This window comes from Cladophialophora immunda, assembly GCF_000835495.1.
Source record: "Cladophialophora immunda strain CBS 83496 unplaced genomic scaffold supercont1.5, whole genome shotgun sequence".
Taxonomy (NCBI): domain Eukaryota; kingdom Fungi; phylum Ascomycota; class Eurotiomycetes; order Chaetothyriales; family Herpotrichiellaceae; genus Cladophialophora; species Cladophialophora immunda.
Genome location: NW_015622545.1, coordinates 3,022,687 through 3,042,087, shown reverse-complemented (window position 1 = coordinate 3,042,087; position 19,401 = coordinate 3,022,687). Strand labels below are relative to the sequence as shown.

General features: G+C 53.3%; 6 protein-coding genes across 6 annotated transcripts; 3 read left to right on the top strand and 3 right to left on the bottom strand.

The window, feature by feature from the left end:
• The first annotated feature begins 3,938 nt into the window (after positions 1 to 3,938).
• PV07_09212 (uncharacterized protein) lies at positions 3,939 to 6,291 on the top strand. The gene has a single exon (XM_016396444.1). It carries the CDS (start codon positions 4,049 to 4,051, stop codon positions 6,071 to 6,073), a length of 2,025 nt encoding a protein of 674 aa, XP_016246300.1. The 5' UTR covers positions 3,939 to 4,048; the 3' UTR covers positions 6,074 to 6,291.
• On the bottom strand, positions 6,095 to 6,978 carry PV07_09211 (uncharacterized protein). The gene has a single exon (XM_016396443.1). It carries the CDS (start codon positions 6,537 to 6,539, stop codon positions 6,222 to 6,224), a length of 318 nt encoding a protein of 105 aa, XP_016246299.1. The 5' UTR covers positions 6,540 to 6,978; the 3' UTR covers positions 6,095 to 6,221.
• Positions 6,979 to 8,278: 1,300 nt separating this feature from the next.
• On the top strand, positions 8,279 to 11,190 carry PV07_09210 (uncharacterized protein). The gene is made up of 2 exons (XM_016396442.1): positions 8,279 to 9,319; positions 9,390 to 11,190. Exons 1-2 carry the CDS (start codon positions 9,230 to 9,232, stop codon positions 10,998 to 11,000), a joined length of 1,701 nt encoding a protein of 566 aa, XP_016246298.1. The 5' UTR covers positions 8,279 to 9,229; the 3' UTR covers positions 11,001 to 11,190.
• A 2,068-nt stretch (positions 11,191 to 13,258) lies between these two features.
• Positions 13,259 to 16,162, bottom strand: PV07_09209 (protoporphyrinogen oxidase). The gene is made up of 2 exons (XM_016396441.1): positions 15,662 to 16,162; positions 13,259 to 15,607 (listed from the first exon to the last, which is right to left on the bottom strand). The coding sequence occupies exons 1-2, from the start codon at positions 16,061 to 16,063 to the stop codon at positions 14,030 to 14,032; spliced, it is 1,980 nt and encodes a 659-aa protein (XP_016246297.1). The 5' UTR covers positions 16,064 to 16,162; the 3' UTR covers positions 13,259 to 14,029.
• Positions 16,163 to 16,169: 7 nt separating this feature from the next.
• Positions 16,170 to 17,551, bottom strand: PV07_09208 (uncharacterized protein). Its single transcript, XM_016396440.1, has one exon. The coding sequence runs from the start codon at positions 17,352 to 17,354 to the stop codon at positions 16,671 to 16,673; it is 684 nt and encodes a 227-aa protein (XP_016246296.1). The 5' UTR covers positions 17,355 to 17,551; the 3' UTR covers positions 16,170 to 16,670.
• An 895-nt stretch (positions 17,552 to 18,446) lies between these two features.
• PV07_09207 (uncharacterized protein) lies at positions 18,447 to 19,363 on the top strand. Its single transcript, XM_016396439.1, has 5 exons — positions 18,447 to 18,569; positions 18,628 to 18,653; positions 18,707 to 18,772; positions 18,830 to 18,878; positions 18,933 to 19,363. Exons 1-5 carry the CDS (start codon positions 18,558 to 18,560, stop codon positions 18,993 to 18,995), a joined length of 216 nt encoding a protein of 71 aa, XP_016246295.1. The 5' UTR covers positions 18,447 to 18,557; the 3' UTR covers positions 18,996 to 19,363.
• The last annotated feature ends 38 nt before the right edge of the window (positions 19,364 to 19,401 follow it).

Below are 19,401 nucleotides of genomic sequence, written 5' to 3'. Positions count from 1 at the left end.
TGCGGCTGGCGGCACAGGCAGATTTTGTAACTGAGCCGTAAGCGACACGAGGACTGGGGCCTTGATGCTGATAATATCAGTGACGATGGTATCTCAAGGGATAGCAGATATTCTTTGAGCATTCCTTTTCCACTGCCAGATGTCCGTGGTACGGGATCCCAAAATAGACCGCACAACATTTAGAGCGTTAGCCGCAGGAGGATCGCCTCATGGCACAGGTATGCGTTTCATGATGGCGAGAGAGTGGTCTCGGCAACTCGATCCTGGATGTACGGGATCGTTTCCCGCAGAGAGTGAGAGGCCCCCGGCCTGACCAACGAACCACACGTGACTTGAAAGGATCGAGTTCTCAGGTTCTAAAACAGGGAGTTGTCAACCCGGAGAGTGCTTAGTCGATGGAACTCCGGACGTGGAGGCAGTTGGGAGGAGCCGAGCGAGGATTTGGCCATAAAATCTTACCATACTCCGCGATCAAAGTGTGCGAGAGCAGGTGGATTGGAAAGTCGAGTTGTCCAGCAAAGAAAGTATCGGCAGTGTAACAAGATGGGGGAAAATGTCTTGAATGGTCAGCATATGAACAATGTTCCCCTCTGGATCGACAATAAGCCCGTGCAGTCCAAGACCACGTTCAGCGTCATAAATTCGACATCCCAGAAGGAAGTATGGACGGCGTCTGCTGCCAATGTGGAAATTGCGCGAGAGGCTGTTGATTCTGCAGCCAAAGCGTTTCAATCATGGGCTCACATCCATCCAACAGAGAGGAGGCGCATTTTCTTCAAAGCTGCAGAGTTGTTCAGGTCCCGCCGAGATGAAATTATTGAAACCATGGTTCAAGAAACCAATTGCGGCAGACAATGGGCTACTGGAATCAACATGCACATGGGAGTCGAGTTTTTGGAGGAGCTTGCAAGCCTTGCCACGACTTGCAGCACGGGATGGCTACCAACGACAGAAACTGAAAGTCCGTGAGCTCTGAATTCCTGCACGTTCTCTGCTAACAGTGCAGATCGCTTGGCTCTTGTCTTCAGGGAACCGTATGGCGTTGTACTCGGAATTGCTCCATGGAACGCACCGTTCATCCTGGCCATTCGAGCAGTAGCCACACCGATCATATGTGGAAATACCGCTGTGCTCAAGGCGTCAGAATTAAGCCCCAAGACCCACAACATCATTGGACAAGTGTTCCGTGACGCAGGCTTGCCGCCTGGAGTGCTCAATATCATCCAGCATTCCCGTGAAGACGCTGCCGACGTGGTGAACGCCATGATTGCGCACCCTGCAGTTCGCAAAATCAACTTTACAGGCTCGACTGCGGTGGGAAGAGTCATCGCACAGCAGGCAGGCCGTCACCTCAAGCCTGTTTTGTTGGAGCTTGGCGGTAAAGCTTCGTGCATTGTTCTTGAAGATGCAGACTTGGTCAAAGCCGCGAAGGCCGTCGTGATGGGAGGTTTCTTGCATGTGAGTTGATTGCTCCGGGTTGTAGGGCGACCTTTAACACAGTGTAGCATGGACAAATCTGCATGGCGACAGAGCGGGTGATTGTCATGCGTCCGATAGCAGAGGAGTTTTTGAAGATACTCAAAAAGGAGGCGCAAGCATTTGCCGCAGGCAGTGCCGTGTCCCCCGAAGGGGCGAAGCGAACGGAATCCTTGGTACAAGCTGCAGTGGAACAGGGCGCTCACCTAGAATTCGGACAACCCTTGCGCCTGAATGCGTCACTCCAGCCGACGATTCTCAGTGGTGTAACAAAGGACATGGCATTGTTTTACGACGAGAGCTTTGGGCCAACTATCAGCTTGACAACAGTTGACACAATTGACGAAGCGGTTGCCTTGGCCAATGACACAGGTTATGGTCTCTCAGCGAGCATATTCTCCCAGAATGTCCCAAAGGCGCTGAAGTGTGCAAGACGGATCGAGACTGGGGCCTGCCATATCAATGCCATGACGATCCATGATGAGCCATTCCTACCACATGGGGGAGCGAAAGAGAGTGGGTTCGGTAGATTCGGTGCTCAGTGGGGGATGGACGAGTTCCTCCAAGTTAGAACCGTAACAATCCTAGACGAGGAAAATAGTTAGCTGCCATATCTGGGGCTCGACTATCCTAGTGGAGGTTGGTGCCAGCAACATCCAGGTCAGTGTTGGCCACAGAGTGAGCTGAATAATATTGGCACGTCATATGTAATTCACTTTGACCTCCACCTTTTGCCCGGCATGTTTCGGCCAAAACGCGGGTTCATATACCGACTATCAATACCGTAATGCCACGTGACACAGTCTACCGGTGCTATATCTCTGCGGTTTCGTCTCCTTGTGACCGTGTGAAGACATCCAAAGCACAAAATGGCATCGGATTCGAAGTCCACCGGTATGGGGAGCACAGTCGCTTTGGTTGTCTCTGAACAACATGGGCCCTTCGAAGTTAAGGAAGTACAACTGAATGATATGCGACCCGATGAGATCGTGGTCCGCATGATAGCGACGGGTGTATGCCATACGGACGTGGCTACTTCCATAGGGAATAGAGGTCCTGCACTACCTGCCATTCTCGGCCATGAAGGTTCTGGGGTTGTTGAACAAGTCGGGTCCGAGGTGAAACACGTGGCTGTCGGCGATCATGTGCTTCTATCTTTCAACTATTGTGGGAACTGCACACCTTGCCGTCGAGGGAACCCGGCATACTGTCGAAACGGGCCACATTTGTGTTTTGGCGGGTCCCGCTTGGATGGGAGCAAGCCATTCTCTCTCAACGGGACCGACATCAATTCATCCTACTTCGGCCAGTCTTCTTTCGCCGCTCGCTCAATCGTGAGCGGAGTCTGTGCGGTGAAGGTCCCATCAACCGTTCCGCTGGACATTCTTTGCTGTCTGGGTTGCGGTATTCAGACGGGTGCTGGTACTGTCTTGAATCTCCTCAAGCCCGCCGTAGGAGCATCGGTTGCGGTATTTGGAGTCGGGTCGGTCGGGCTGGCGGCGATCATGGCGGCGGCCAGATTCACACCTGCCACAAAAGTTATTGCTATTGATATCGTGGATTCCCGACTGCAGCTAGCGACAGAGCTGGGCGCGACACACACGATCAATTCGAAAGGGAAAGACGTGGTTGAAATGATTAAGGACGTCACCAACGGCGAGGGTGTCGATTGTGCACTCGACGCGACCGGAAACGTTGCTGTCATCGAGTCCATGATTGCGGCAGCAGCAAACAATGGAACAGTGGTAACAGTCGGAGGAGCACCAAGGGGGAAGTTTGTCAACATCGAAGCAGCCCGCTGGATAGGGAGAAACGTCAGTTATGTTGGCTCGTGTCAGGGCTCTTCATTGCCACAGATGGTATGACCGGTTGGTGACGACCTGGGTTCAAGCTAATTGTTTGCAGTTCCTCCCTGTTCTCGTCGATTTCTGGAGCCAGGGACGATTCCCGATAGATCGCCTTATCACCAAGTACCCCTACACTGAAGTCAACCAAGCAATCGCTGATATGCACCATGGGAAATGCATAAAACCAGTGTTGACATGGGATTAAGGAGAAGCAAGGGGGTGAGGACTTGGCTCCCATCACGAGCCGTCATCCTTTCCGCCGATCTCGAAACTCTGCGGTTTTGTATCGCACCAGTCATTCATTCAAGTCTTAGAAGTCAGTTCGTATCCCAGTTGCAGCTCCAGAAAGGGCTTGGGGATCCAACGAGTAGAGCTGGTGACATGGCCCGCGTCGGGCTAGTAGTCCCATTCTGACGCGGCAAGATAGCGGTCCCCTGGTTTAGAAGAGCTGTGATTGTAGACAAATACATTCCTTTAAATGAGGATCAGGTGAAGCTCAAACCCTTTTTCGGAAGAGAGAAACTCGGCGGGCGGACTAACAATCCCCCGAGGCTGGGCACCGTTGCTCACGATGCCACTTTGGCGCGTCCAACGTCGCGAGATGCAACCCCTAGTGAACAAGAATTGGGCGATGTATGCTACCTGATATCTTGCTTCTCAGACAAGAGCCATGCCTTTATAGCGCTCACTCCCTGTAATGACTTCTGTCAAAGTGATCCTTCAGCATGTGGCTGGACCGCTTAACTGCTGGTGCTGCAACACCCAGTGCCTCTCGTGAATCGCTCGCCCCAACGAGGCCATATTCTCCCTCTCCACGCAAGAATTCCCAGCTTGCTCCAAGTCAACGGACAGTCTCGGGGCTGGGTCTATCTGCAACGAGATCCACAACCTCCCTCGACCTTAGTGCGAACACTTCTACAACATCTCTTACGACCCCGGCGAGACAGCCCAATGGATCCTCCCTAAGATTCGAGCAGAGGCCCCCGCCCAATGTCGCAGATCCTGTGAAAGTAATAAAAACTATACTTGGGAACTCGAGACATGGGATAGCACAGGATGGTGGGTCTAGAAATCGAGACGGAGAAACGGGCAAAGAGATTGACTTTGGGGGTCTGAGCCTTGAAGAGTTCGTGGCCCAAGATATACCCACGCGACCTGCTGGCGACGACTCTGCCGTGGAGATATCAGCAAAGGAGAACAGGCGGAAATTTGAAGAATTCCACAAGTCAATTGCGGAATGCGACCAGATTCTTACCAACGTCGAATCCTACCTGACGAACTTCAAGGCCGAGCTTGGTCAGGTCTCTGCAGAAATTGAGAACTTACAGGCTCGCTCTACTCAGCTCAACGCCAAACTCGACAACCGGCGCCATGTCGAGAAGCTCCTGGGCCCTGCGGTGGAAGAAATCAGCCTGTCTCCTCTCACAGTAAAGTCTATCGCAGAAGGACCCATGGACGAGACGTTTGTTAAGGCTCTGAAGGAGGTGGAAGCAAGATCTCTCATATTAGAAGCCAAAGAGGAGAAGTCGGAGCAGGTCAAGGCTTTGCAGGACCTGAAACCTCTGCTTGAAGATCTCAAGGCCAAAGCGATCGAGCGAATACGAGACTACATCGTGGCTCAGATCAAAGCGCTTCGCTCACCCAATATTAACGCCCAAGTAATCCAACAGCAGACTTTCCTGCGATATAAAGATCTGTACGCTTTTCTGGCTCGGAATCACCCGGTTTTGGCTGAGGAAATTGGGCAAGCATATGTCAATACCATGCGGTGGTACTATAGCAGCCACTTTTCCCGATACCAACAAGCTCTTGACGCTCTACAAATTCACGCCTTTGATCAACATGACCTACTCGGCTCAGAGCCGGCTCCAGCCAGGCGGAATGTCCTGGGGGCCTCCAAACCCGCTCCCCCACCACATGATGCCTTTAGCCTGGGACGAAGGGAAGACCTTCTCAAATCCAAGAACGACACAGCTCTGCCGGCCTACCTTGCGGAAGAAAGCAAGGCGGCACACTACCTAGAAGTTCCCTTCCGGAATTTCAACCAAGCACTCATTGACAATGTGTCCGCCGAGTATTCGGTCATCACCGAGTTGTTTTCCACCAGTACGTATCATCAGATCTCGCGTCGGGTGGTTGAAATCTTCGAGCCTACATTCACCATGGGTCACAGCCTGACCAAATCCCTTGTTGAGAATACGAACGACTGCTTGGGCGTCTTACTCTGCGTCCGTCTGAACCAGCACTTCGCGTTCGAGCTGCAGCGGCGCAAAGTCCCCGTGGCAGACTCATACATCAACTACACAAACATTCTCCTGTGGCCGCGCTTTCAAATTGTCATGGATGCGCATTGCGAGTCGCTGAGAAAAGTCCCCGCTCCGACGACCGGTAGCCGGGGCGCCGCAGCCGCCTTCTCCCTTGTCGGGGGAGGATCGTCGGACGCCTCCAAGGCCTCGGTGGCGCCGCACGCCATCACGCAGCGCTTCGGCCAGTTCTTGCAGGGGATTCTGTTACTCAGCGCCGAGGCCGGCGACGACGAGCCCGTCTCAAACAGCCTCGCGCGGCTGAGGACCGAGTACGAGTCTCTGATGGGCAAGCTCGCCAAGGGGGCCGGTGATGCCAGTAAAAGGGCAAAGTTCCTGTACAACAACTATAGTCTGGTGTTGACCATCGTGAGCGACACGCGAGGCAAGCTGGCGGAGGAACAGAAAGAGCATTTTAGCAGTCTGGTCCGCGAGATGAAGAAGTAGATAGACCAAACACATGCATTAATGAGGGCTTGGGCGCAGGGGGGTAAAATTAGATCTATTCATGTTTCCTCGGTGATATGGCACCCGAATACCTCCTTTTCTTACTCCCTTGGCGAAGTAGCACGCAAACTCTCAAGGGCGGAATTCATCATAGAACAGACTCGCACGCGGAAGGGGTCCTGTGCCGAACGCAAAGAAGCATAGCCAGTCGAAGAAATCCAGTATAGGCTCCCACGTGAATCGGGTTTGCATATGCCCAGAATTGCGCAGGCATGGCAAGGCCGTTTTTTGATGGATTCCGGTCCACTCTTTCTCGACGAAAAATCCACGTCTTCTTTACTGGGAAACCAGACCCGGTACGTGTTGAGGTTCCGATACAAGGATGGTATGTAAACGAGCAAACAATGGCCCCGCTGCTTTGCCCGTAACAGCAAGACGTCATTTTAGAGTTCGCAAACATCCTCATATTGTTTGTCCAGTTATACCATCAACCTGCGAGTGACGTTAAACAAAGACCTGATGGTGGATGGGCGAAATAGTCATGTCAACGATGGCAATTCAAGAGCAGGTCGAAGAGTGACATCGAGATCTGAACAATTCGATAGCCGAGATATAGGGGCATCACTAATCAGTAGCCTCTGGTTGACAGGTGGGGGAAAACTTCAAAATCGGTTGCTCGTTGTTGCCGGATTCGGACACTCATGAACAAACCTATCTGAGAATTGGGGTTGGGCATCGATCATGAAAGAGTATAGATCGCCAGAGCTGGCAGGAAGAACGCCCTCAGTGGTTTGCCTCAAGGACCATGTCTGGGCGAGCTCCAACGTCCCAGAGGGTGTCTGATCTCACAGAAGGGTGAGCAAGAGTCCCTCAGAGATAAGGTGCTGGAATTGCGCAAGTCTTGATGTCCTCAGGAGGGAGCTCGAGGGAGCATCAGTCAGACTAGCATTTGGGGCGGAATGCCTTTCCGTCGGGGACCATGATACAGAGCTCGACGGAGCGCTTATTGTCGGCTGGCCATTCTGAAACAATATCTCATGTGTGTTTGCTTTTGTCTCTTTTCTTTTTCGCGTATCGGAATTGCAAACCCAAAAGGAGAGCCCGGTGCCTTAGTGGCGACACACCACGAAACTTTGCCGAGGAGGTAGATAGGTAGGAGTTAGAGTTGTCGAACACGGGCCACGGGCTTCTAGAAGCATGGATGGCAAGAGAGACAGAGTTGGACGGTCCGGGTCGGGAAGAGGGTGTCAGCACTCTGTTGCTTCCCATTCGGTGCTTGCAGTTCCTATCGAATAATGATGACAGAAGGTCAGTTGGGAATGCAGTAAAAGAAAACGGATTGGGAAATACTGAAGGGTAAGAGATACGCCACTGCATCTGCACCTAAAAATCTGGGCGTCGGCGCCATGACTTTCTCAGTAGCCCGATGCAACTCGCCCGTTGGCGGCCTTCCAGAAGCCCTTCTAAACTGACTACTAATTCGAGTCCAGCGCATCGGACGCGGGGACCGGATTGGGGGACAAGGGCCGCCCCCGGTCGCCCTGCTGCTGGATGTTGTTCGCGTCGAGTGTCCTAAAACTGATGGCTCGCCCTGGTCGCGATGGCGTTTGTTCAGGCCAAAATTGAGTAATTGAAATTGGCATGGCGAAAGCCAAAGCCAAAGCCAGTCAGATGGCGCATTAGGGTAGGCTAGAGAGACACTGGAGGCCGTAAGGAGCGCTTTGTAGAACTGGACTTGTTTGTCGATGTTTGTCGATGTTTGCTTCTGTGGTTGGCTGTGGAAAGGAGGTCGGAGTAATTTCAGGAGGGCGCTTTGCTTTTGGGCTCCCTGAGCCTGACAGCGGGCTGGCTAGGCGCCGAGGAGGCAGGCCTGAGACGGTTTTCTTGGGGCTTTGCTTGCCTGTAGCTTGCCTGTTGCTTGCTTCCTTGTCCCTGGTTGCTTGTTGGTGCTTGGATTCACGGCGACCTTCCGTTCTGGATGCAGCTTTTGAGCCAACGCTACTCTACCCCACACGACGCTACACCAACCGGAGGCTGCGTGACCACTGACCATCCCTGCGCCTCAGTTCTCCCTCATCTTCACCTCACTTCGATCTTCAAGTTGCCCATTCTCGCCGGCGAGTCTGGGCATCTGGGCACGGGCAAAAAAACTGCCTTGCCGCATGTCAACGCCTCGCCCGCGAAAAAGCCCCCAACGTCCCACAGCGTACAGTGGCCTCGTGCCTGCCAATAAATCACGGTGCCCTGTGGAACGTTGTTATCTGCAAGGCTCACCTGTTTCGAGTGGCCGCAGGGTCGAGGGGCCAAGTCTGAACAATCAAGAGGGGGAACAAGTGATAGGAGAGTTGCGCTGCAGGTGGAGTTGGGATTTGTGTGAGTTGGGAGTGCCTGGGGTGGTGTTGGCTGCGCTATCACTCGCTCACTCTTGCTTTTCCTCCATCCTGGCAACCTGGCTGCCTCTCGCTCATCCTCACTGGCCTCTTCGTGACCTTGATCGTATTTCACCCCAGTCGGGAGATCACAGATCACACCTCACCTGCTCCACCACAATTCTCTCCAACCACCCATTGATCAACGACTTCCACCTTTCTTGGTTTCCCCTGCTGGACACCTCCTCTACCAGGGTCACCCATCCGGTCCTGTCACCCGCCTCGCCCACGCAGCTGTGGTCGAGACTCGAGACCGCCCAGAGCTACTGTACCCCGTATCCATGGCTCTTCACTATTGCACCATCGCCCTTGTGTGTTAGCGTAGGCCACTTCCGGCTTCACGCCTTGCCCAGTTCGCCTTGCTCGGGTGGGTCGCAGCGTCACACTCTGGCGCCCAGCCTCAAAGTCTCGACAGTTCGTATCTCGTTGTCCTTCGGCGCAGGCGATGATGCCAGAGCCATTGATGGGCTCGGTGCAGCCAGGGTAATCTGCCACGCCCCCAGACACCACCACCACCCATGCATGGTCCACGCGCACATGTTGTTGTCCTACATATACCTTCCCAACTCGCCCTGACCCTGCGAGGCTCTTCTCGTCTCGCTTTCCCCATCTCGAGGTCCCAGGTGCTGGTGCTCGTCCCCTGCTCGATCTAAAAGGATCGTCGAGCACTGTTAACTGGCAAAACAGTCAGCACTCGACATCTCCAATAGCTCCCACAAGCTCCAACATGGAGAAGACCGCCGACTTCCATCTCGCGCCTGGCTCCGAGTCGCCAGAGAACCTCCCTTTCGACTACACTGACGCCAACAAGGTCGAGGTGAGTTCACACCGTGTACACAGCAAAGAAAAACTCGGGCCAACGCCGCTGACATCTTTCTCTTGCTCAGGCTCGACGAGGTTCCAAGCTCAACGAAGCCACCGATGTCTTTGGCGACATCGCCACCGCAGAGGAATATGGCTATGTCTCGCGAGGTCTCAAATCTCGTCACATCCAGTTCATTGCTCTCGGTGGCACCATCGGTACTGGTCTGTTCTTGGGTATCGGCCGTGCCTTCCTTCAAGCCGGCCCGCTGTCGGTTCTCCTGGGCTATACGTTCACTGGTCTGGCTGTCTTTGCCATGATGATGTCCCTGGGCGAGATGGCAACGTGGCTTCCGCTCCCTGGTGCTATCCCACAATTCTGCGCTCGTTATGTCGATGATGCCATGGGCTTTGCTGTTGGCTGGAACAACTGGTATTCCTGCGCTATCACACTCTGCGCCGAAATCTCTGCAGCATCGAGCGTCATCCAGTTCTGGCCCGGCGCTCGAGACATCAACGTTGCAGCATGGATCTCGATCGTCATAGTGCTGGTCCTGGCCCTTAACATTTTCGCCGTTGCCATTTACGGCGAAGCCGAGTTCATTTTCGCTTCCATCAAGATCATCACCATCATTGGCCTGCTCATCCTCGCCCTTATCATTGATGTGGGTGGCGTTCCAGGGCAACACCGTCTCGGCTTCCAATACTGGAACAACCCCGGTGCCATGAAAGCTTACATCGCCTCCGGCAGCACTGGTCGTTTCCTTGGTCTCTGGTCCACTCTCGTCAATGCCGCTTTCTCATATGGTGGTGTCGAAATGGTGGCCGTCGCGGCTGGTGAGGCTGAGGATCCCCGCCGAAACATTCCGAAGGCCGTCCGGAGAGTCTTCTGGCGTATCCTGTTCTTCTACGTCTTGGGCTCGTTGGCAATCGGCGTCTTGGTCCCGTACAATGACCCCAATCTTCTGAACGCTCGTGAAAATGGTGCGCCTGGTGCCGCTCAATCTCCGTGGGTTATCGCAATCAACCGCGCCGGAATCGATTCTCTTCCATCCATCATCAACGCTGTCATCTTGACATCCGCCTCTTCGTCGGCCAACGCTTTCTTGTACACCGGGTCGCGATATCTGTACGGGATTGCGCAAATCCGTCAAGCACCTAGATTCCTGCTCAAGTGCACAAAGACTGGTGTCCCGGTGTGGTGTGTGCTGATCACCTGGTCAATCTCTCTCCTGACCTACATGTCTTGCTCTTCCGGCTCGAATACTGTCTTCACGTGGTTCCAGAACTTGACCACGATCTCCACTCTCTTCACCTGGGTCAGCATTTGCATCGCTTACCTTCGCTTTTACTACGCCTGCCATGCCCAGGGTATCAACCGCAATGAATTGCCCTTCAAGTCTCCCTTGCAACCATACCTCGGCTATGCCTCCGCCATCTTCTTCGGTCTGATCATCTTTTTCAATGGGTTCGATTCGATCGCAGGAACTTGGGATTACCAAGCCTTCATCACCGACTACATCGGAGTGCCCATCTATTTCGGCCTGTACTTGTTCTGGAGGATCTTCAAGCGCACGCACTTCCGCAAGGCCTCCGAAGCCGATCTGTACACGGGCAAGGCTGCGCTGGATGCCATAGTATGGCCTGAGCGCAAGCCGAGAAACATGCTGGAGAGGATCTGGTTCTGGATTGCATAAAGAGGCGCAGGGAAGCGAAGATGTATCCTTGACGCTTTTCCTTGGTCCAAAAGTGATATACCATACCCAGCATGCGTTCATGTCATTGTGTCTTTGAGAACAGAACTAGCAGACAGCTCGTAGGCGAGCTATGATAATATCATCTGAAATTGTCACAATGAGGGAAATAACTCCACATACCTTGACCACTGATCTGTCCATTGAGTCCTTCCTTTAACCCATCTCGTTCTCGTCTACGCGCTGTTGAGTAATTGTTGGCCAACTAGCGCTGGCCTCGTCTGATCAGACCGGGCCATGTGAAGCGTCGAGGTCACTCGACCACATCCGCCAATGCTAGCTGGATTTTTCCAAGTCGACGAAGAGGGTAGGGTCCTCAATTGAAGGTATATTTCATATTTGGAGTTGAAGTCGACTTTGGTATCAGTATCGATACCCCTCGAGGAGCCGCCTCCTCACCTTCCGCAGCGCTCATCTCCTGTCGTGCGGAGGATAGAAAGAGGTGGCTGTGTATCCGGCTCCAGTGGAAGCATGTGACGGCCAGTTGGACCCGGCTCTTGGGAGGGGGGTTGAAGGGCGTCGCAGGGCGTCGGCGTTGGATGGATCGCCGACGGAGTGTCTGGCTCTGTGCGAGTATCTTCGAGCATCTTTGATCTCCTCGCATCAGGTGGTCAGTCGGTCGGTCGCCCCCATGCAAGGCTGCATGGTCATTTCCATTCTCATCCATCTCCATGCGTGCTATTCATTCATAGCATTTGCCTGCCTCTCCCTCTTCCGTCGTCGCCGCTCGGACCAAATGCCCTCGTTTCGGGTGCGGGCAAGGTGCCTCCTCTTCATCCCATGTGCGTTTTCACACACCCACCTCTCATTCACCAAGTTTGTCTTCTCATTGAACCGGGACAGCGACTCCAAGGCTGAAAAGCGAGAGCATGAACGTCCTCCACGCCGACTCCAGTGACATGACGCGGTTCGCAAGGAAGAGAGGGTCGCCCATAGAAAGGTGAGACAAAGAAGAGAAGGGGTGTGTGGGTGAGGAAGCAAGCTGAGCTCCGTCGGCTCCAGAATAGTAATTTTAAACAGCCGGAGCCACGCGGGACCGAAACGAAGAGCATAAAAGAAGGCCAAAGCTTCTCAGGACAAAGAGTCGTCTTGGGGGACGGGGAGGAGAAATCAAAACCTTTCTTGCTCTAGAGTTCCGCTAGCAGGGAAGGCTGTCCTCGCAAGACTGAGGACCGTGGATTAGTACTATACTGCCCATTATGTGCTCGGCCCAAGTACGAGTGCGGAGAGAGGAGCGCACCCTTGCTTGGTGAGGGTGCGAGCAATATCTAGTGGTCGACACCGGCATTTGGCGACACCACTATGATTTGGGGGGGCTAGAGCCGCCTTAGACAAAGGTTGATGTGGGATGCTGCTCGCCAGTAAGGCTGCGTATGTGAACTGTGGGTTCGGGCATGTTGTTGAAGGGCGTGGGAAATGGGGGAAAACCCGGTGTCAACTTGTTTCCCTTCGTGCATGTTGCCGAGGAACTGCGCGGTGTTTATTCTAATCTCCCTGTTCTTCCGTTTGGTCCGGGTACTTTGAGCATAGTGCGAACAGAGGAGAGTCCCAGGTTTCGAGGAAAGGAGTCCGGTGTTTCGTTTCTCATGTCAACGCGCGCTGGGGGACGATTGGCATCTCTATCTAGAAGTGGGGGATCTGAGGGACGACGGAGAGACAGAAGAAGATGTATACGCACTCGGTCCATGACCAAGAAGATGGCTACAGAGCTGGCGCTTCCTGGTCCACGATTACTATGTGCCCAGCTTCTGCCCTCGTGTCAGCATACAACCACCCGACTCTAGCGGAGGTATTCAAAATACCCAGATCCAGTATCCGGTACGCCTCACGCGCGTTCCTTGTGTAACGACGACCCCCGCGAGTGAGATTCGGCTGCGGTCTTGTTCTTCTCTCCAGAGGGCGCCCGCTGCAGCAATCACTTCCCTCATTGGGCTTGTGCGTATAGCGGAAGCATAATGTACCGGGGTTACGAGTTCTGCCCACGTTGTGCCTCGCGCCACAGTGTTTCCTGCGCTAGCCTTATCCACTGTCATTGGTCGAGTCGCAATTTCTGTTAGTGAAGGGCGTGGAAGGGGACGGGTAGATGTTTGAGCGTAGTTGTCTTGGCGTGCCAAGACATAACGACATGGCGATGTCGTTGTGGCCCGTGCACGTCAAGAGCACGCCAAGACATAACGACACGACAATGTCGTTGTGGCCCGTGCACGCCAAGACAAACTGCAAATCTTCAACACCGAGCTCTCAGTCTAACGAAAGTTGTATTCAGTGGCCATCCACCCACTATGGGTAACGTATTGCATCGGTCCCGTTGGCACACTGACATTTCGTTGAACCACCGCTTCCAGTCTCCCAGGTGGATTGCGGCCCCTGCAATCAATCTCTCTGGCGGATCAGATCTAGAGTGATTGTTCGCGCACTGGCAGAGTGGGAGGATTAGGCACCACCGGCGTCGAGAGCGCAGGCCTTCCGGGGGCGTGCCCTTCCGACGTCAGAGACACCAAAGACTCTATTCATGCAGATACAAAATCCAAAAGACCATTTCACACATCCGCATTGAGAGCAAGTCAGTTTCACATATCGAAATCTGGCCATACTAGGACACCACGCAGGCCAGAGGAGGACCGGCCGTCTTAAGGTGGTTGTAATACTGTCTGCATTCTTCGTCGAACTTTTATAGTCTTCCTGGGTCGCATTCTTCAGATAGAAAAGCTCAAATATAGTACAGGCGATCGCAAGAGAGCTGAAATAAATCCTCCGGAAGACGCCGCTGGTCTAGTGAGAAGATCGGCTGGGAGGGACAAGAAAAAGGCCAGTGTTCGATCACCTCCAAGGGTCCATTCTGCCACTGCCATTGCAACATTCACCCCGTTAGCTGCGCTTGGTAGGCTTCCGTTGACAAAATCCAGGTTTATTCCTTGAGCTGAAGCTGCCAACCGTAAAAACTTTTAAAACTGCGAATGAGGACGTGAGCCTCACTGCATGCGCTCAGTAGTGGTCGTTCCAGTCGGGACATGAGTCCTGACCCATGATTCATGCGTATACCCCTGTAATCCGGTATAGTCGTCGTCTTTGTCGCGGATCGCCCAAGCTGATTCGCGTGCGGCAAGGACGCAGTCGCTCATTCCTGGAGCGCCCCGCCACCAGGGACCTGCAACTTTCAACCGTCCGTGAAACGTATCCGTTAATCCTTCATGAATGGTGGCCATATCTTGAGCATATCCAACGGGATACTGTGGTATGCATTCGCAATTGAGCCGCGCTTTGGCAACTTCAGGAGATTCTTCGATGTTGAGGTGTCTTCTCAGAAGAGTCTTGGCCATTTCAATAGCTTGTTCTTCACTCGGAAGGTTGCTCAGTGCCCATTCACTCCACCAATGGCCACCCATCATGACCGTCAGCTTTGTACCTGGTGCGGTGTCCTGCATCACAACCTCTGAATCGCCTGTCGGGGGATCTGGATCCAGCGGGCTACCCGGGTTGCTGTCAATGGAGATAAAGTGAGGCTCAGCAGATCTAGGGCCAACTGTATCAGACCGACCCGATGTCTCGGAGCCAAATAACACGCCCAGCGCACGCTCGGGATTCTGCTCGAGCGGGACGGAACGTGGAATCAGGTACCCAAACCCTCTGAGTGATTGGGGCAGCAGATTCGGGTTGCTGTAGTAAAGATTGATGACCATGACATTGACCGAGCGGTCGCTGTGTTCACAGGCCTTTATGACTTTGGGGTCCAGCGTTGAGCCTGATACTCGAGCGCCGTTGGAGAGAAACTGTTTCAATGTCCGGGGGCCTAGCGTCGAAACCACATAATCATAGTTTGAGGTGATTCCAGTCGGGCTGGGCGTGATGGACACTTGATTCTTGCTGTCGTAGAACACGACATCTTCGACCGAGGTCGACCGTGCAATGGTGATGTTCTTGTTTTCGCTAAGTTCTTGTTCCAGTGCAGAGGTTATCTGACCCAAGCCCCGCCTGAACGTGTAGACGCTCATTTCATCGAAGCTGTCCAAATTCGGTATTCTTCTGAAATAATTCTCTCGTGCCCTGAGCGCGAGAATCTGCCGGTGCGCATGTAGAGCAACATTGACGGGTGTGAATGTAATACGGTTCACCATGTTGGACAAGATTTCCAGAAGGATGCCAGGCGCTCTTTCTCGATCTCTGGTCTCAAGATGCCACAACTGTGGCAGCAAAGTCCTCGCACTGAGCTTGTAGATGTCGCCAGCGAAAATCCCATGGCACACGGCAGAAAGCAGGTTATCCGCAACTGCCTTGTCAAATCTCCGGGATATGAAATCTCCGACGGATTCGTCCTTGACGTCTTCATCTCGGGGAGCCACCCACGGTTCTCTCAAGCATCTCAGCATTCCGTCGTACAGCGGTTCGGTGAGCACAGTGTTCAAAGTCCGAAGCAGCTCAAAGAGCGAAGTGTGTCTGGACAGGACGGGTAAGCGGACGAGATGGTCAGGATAGTAGATGTAGCGATTGAGGGCAGCCGGGCTAGACTTTGATATCGCGACGAGATCTCTACCTATGTGCAGTTGCGCAAGCTAGAGGATCCATTTTAGCATCACAGGCAGAAGATCCATCAGTCTTGGGCTTACCAGCTCGAGCATCGCAAGCGGCGCAGGCCCTATCCCTGCTCTCAGTGTTCGAGGACCCCATTCAAAAAGGACCTCTCCCCTCCCCACCGGTATCACCTCCGAATCAACCCATCCACCAAGCTTGTCCTTCTTCTCGAATATCGTGATCTTTGCACTGGGAAGCTGGCTGCTCAAGTGGAAGGCTGTTGCGAGGCCGGTAATTCCTCCGCCCAAAATGGCTATCTCTCGGGCATGCGGATTCGGGGGTGGTAGGATATCTTGACCGTCGGAATGGGGTATCCTGACGAGGCCATGGCTGGCTGTTGAATGAAACGTACGGAGTCGTAGGCTCGGGCTTGCTCGAGGCTGCAAGGCGTGCTTTACGGCATTTTGGTAGGGAGCATGACAGCCACCCACGCGCATATCCAGTGGATACACACCGAGCGGTGCATGCGGAGGCGGTCGCGGGATAAATCTAGAGAGCTTCTGGACGCTGGACGGAAAGTAGCAGGGGCAATTACTATCAATTGCAACTGATTCTACCAAAAGTTTGGCGTGATGATGCTGGGCGACTCGGTTCACTTGCCATAAAACCATCACGCATCTCCGCTTTCGCCCGCACGCCATGCATGCACACGCGAGCAGCGGTTTGGCAGACGTCGTTCAGAAGCGGTTCCTCCACAGGCCGACATCAAGACCTCGATACTGCATCACTGAGGCTACCATAGACGATGCCGCCGCCGACTATGGATGCTTCATTTGGTGCTGCAGACAGCGCTGCAAACTCAGGCCGATAAGTCTGCTAGTTACAATCGTCCTTTGTTAATCTCCAGCTCATCTCCTTCCACGCAGTGGTCATGGTTGCGGCGGAGACTCTCGGCCAATAGGCTTGGTGAGCATAAGTTCGTAGACAGGTGGAATGAGTGGTTGAGTCCTTCCTTGTCTCTTGGACTTCTGGTGCGGCTGCACGTCAGAGACCTGTCGACAGATGACAGATGACAGATGATGGAACAACAATGGTATCATCCCGTCAGCCGACCAAGTTTGTCGATGAAACCAGTACATTTCCAGGCTCGGAAGCGTCTGCCTCCAACTCCGGACCATCGTAGCCCAACTTCTTCAGATCCCGCAGTAATTCGCCCTCCTTTCCGATCTTCATGATCTGGTCGTGCGACAACTTCTCGCCGGCCGCCCGCTTTTCTCTCAGATCACGGACTGCACGTAACTTCTTAAGTTGGTTGCGAATCTTCTTCTGTTGTTCCATCTCGGCATCGGTGGCCATTACCTCGTTTGTCGCCAGCTTCGAGGGATCGTGCCAGTTCTCCTTGCGCTTGTCTCGCGCCGAGATGTCGGTCTTTTGCATCGCTGATGCGAGTTCATCTCCTGCACCTTCTGCTGACCCTTCTGCGGTTGCCCTCTTCCGTGCGGCTTCCCTGCGTTTTGCATTCTTGCTCATTGTGGGAGCCTCATCTTTGCCTGCGCCCAACGACTCTGCTCCGGGCACGCCACCTTGACCTCTGTTCTTCCATGCCTCGGCGCTCCTATTTTTGTAGGTCTCGACGTCTTCTGGCGGCCTATAGCCAGGCCTCACTCTGATTTCTTTTCTGGTAGAGCCATCCGCACGTTTCGAAGCCGGAATGTACGAAGCACCATCGGCAGTGGTCTGTATGCCGGATTTGCTGGCTCGAGGCGCGTCAGAAGGTCGAGTCGACATTTTGTGGGATGATTAGGCGGCGCGAAGGGATTGTGTGCGGCTTGTGCGGATTCAAGTGGGCGTCAACATGGCGAACTCGCTGGCCTCTCTAAAGATCCCGCGGACGCGCAGCCGAAGCCTGTCTGAACTAGGCTTTCGGGCAGCGAAGAAATGTGTTGCGAATAATCTCGGTGGCTTTTGTGGACCTTGGTGAGTGGGGGAAAGGAACATGGAAGAACAAGTGAGTGACGGCTGCGTCGCTGTGGTCGCTGTGGTCGCTGAGTCTCCAAGCGAAACCCCGCACCAGGTGGGGGGCGAGGGAGTTGAATATACATCTTCAATAGGGGCAACAGCCTCGCAGACGGCGACCTGCCATAGACATCTACACAAAAGCCGCGATGAAGGAGCAAACCATAGTCTGGGGTGTCACTTCTTGCATCTTCTCAACCGGATGGCGAGTTTATACTCAGCCTCTCTGGCTATAAATGTCGCTGCCCGGTAGTCCAGAGAACAGTTCACAGCTCCTCCCACACCGGTCTGCCCCTCTGGAAGTGACGCTATGCATACCGTCCTCGCAAAAGGCTCGGAAGTATCACCAAAACCCCATAAGCACGTATGCATCAGAGGCCTGGCAGGTGTCGAAATAATGAGAGAAGATGATTACGACCACCCTACCTAGTGACCCTTGTTGCTGAGATTTTTGGCATTGACAGAAGCCTCGCTATACATCAGTAATCCGTTGTTATAAATGCCGTGATAATGGATGAAATAACACAATTCTGCGCTCAACGATCTTGGTTGATGTACTTGTCGCTCTCGTAACGGACGACGCCGACATAGGTAGCGACATTCAAAGCTTTGAACAAGGTACGTCGAATGATGGCATCCATGACAGCGACAAGTACCAGGAAATCCACAAGAAGCTGCGCTATTCATGTTAGTGAGTTCAAACCACGTACTTTCTCGCAAACCATCTGTTGGCAGTGACCTTGCATGGCTCGCGGCATCAAACGGAGTGCCAAGACATATACCGGCATACTTTCTTCTTTAGGGCGACACCCATTGTCCTCACATCTGACTCGGGTTACCTGCCTTGGCTCTCGAGCTGTCGTCCGCAAGCTTGTCTGAAGGTCCTGACTGCGATTGATTCTGAGCTGCTGAAGAACATCCTCGTGTTTCCCTCATTGCCGATTTCCAGCTCTAAACAACAGCTACTTGTGCAAGATGCCGGCTGTGGTATGTCTCCACCTCTTTGAGTATCTGTCGCTGTTCAAACACTGATCGGAAATCGCAGTCCCAGATTTCCAGCGGCATCTTCAAGTATGAATTCCTTTCCAGCAAATCCGCTTCTGCTCCAGCTCACCCCTTCATAGTGGCCTGATTCGAAAAAATGCTACCTGGCTAACGACCATCTTCCTCGGCGCCTTCACTTTTGAATTGTGGGTTCATCTCGATTCGGATATCTGAAATACCCGGAAGCTGATGCACTTTCGCAGGGGGTTCGAAGGTGCAACGAACTCTATATGGGACAACTGGAACAAAGGCGTACGTGTTCTCTGAACAATGCACTCTTGGAAAGCAGATTCTGACTCGATACAGCGGCAATGGAAAGACATCAAGCACAGATACATGCAGCAAGCAGAAGAAGAGGAAGAGGAGTAGTTCGACTAGTACAGGGTGTTTGAAGGATGGAGTTACAATCACAACTGAGGTACCCAAGGAAGCAAGGGCAAGAGCATGTCTGCTGTGAGGCGAGACACTCAGGATGACTATGTACATAACCACGAAGGACGAGAAAAGCCCGAAAATTAAAACCAGTTTCCGACCTTTCTACCCGCACCATTTCCTGGCAGTTTCAGTGGCGGATAGAGGCGGTCGCTGCATCTCGTACAGAATTGAGTACCCGCGAACCCGCTATTGAATGAGTATCAATGATTCGGATCAGGTACACTTGGTGGCGGTAGAAGCCGGATAGGGAGGATCGACTTTTGAAGGATCTTTGTGCCCTGCCCTATGACTGTGACATGTGGTAGATATTGAGGAAACGAACAAAGTCAACTGTTGGGTT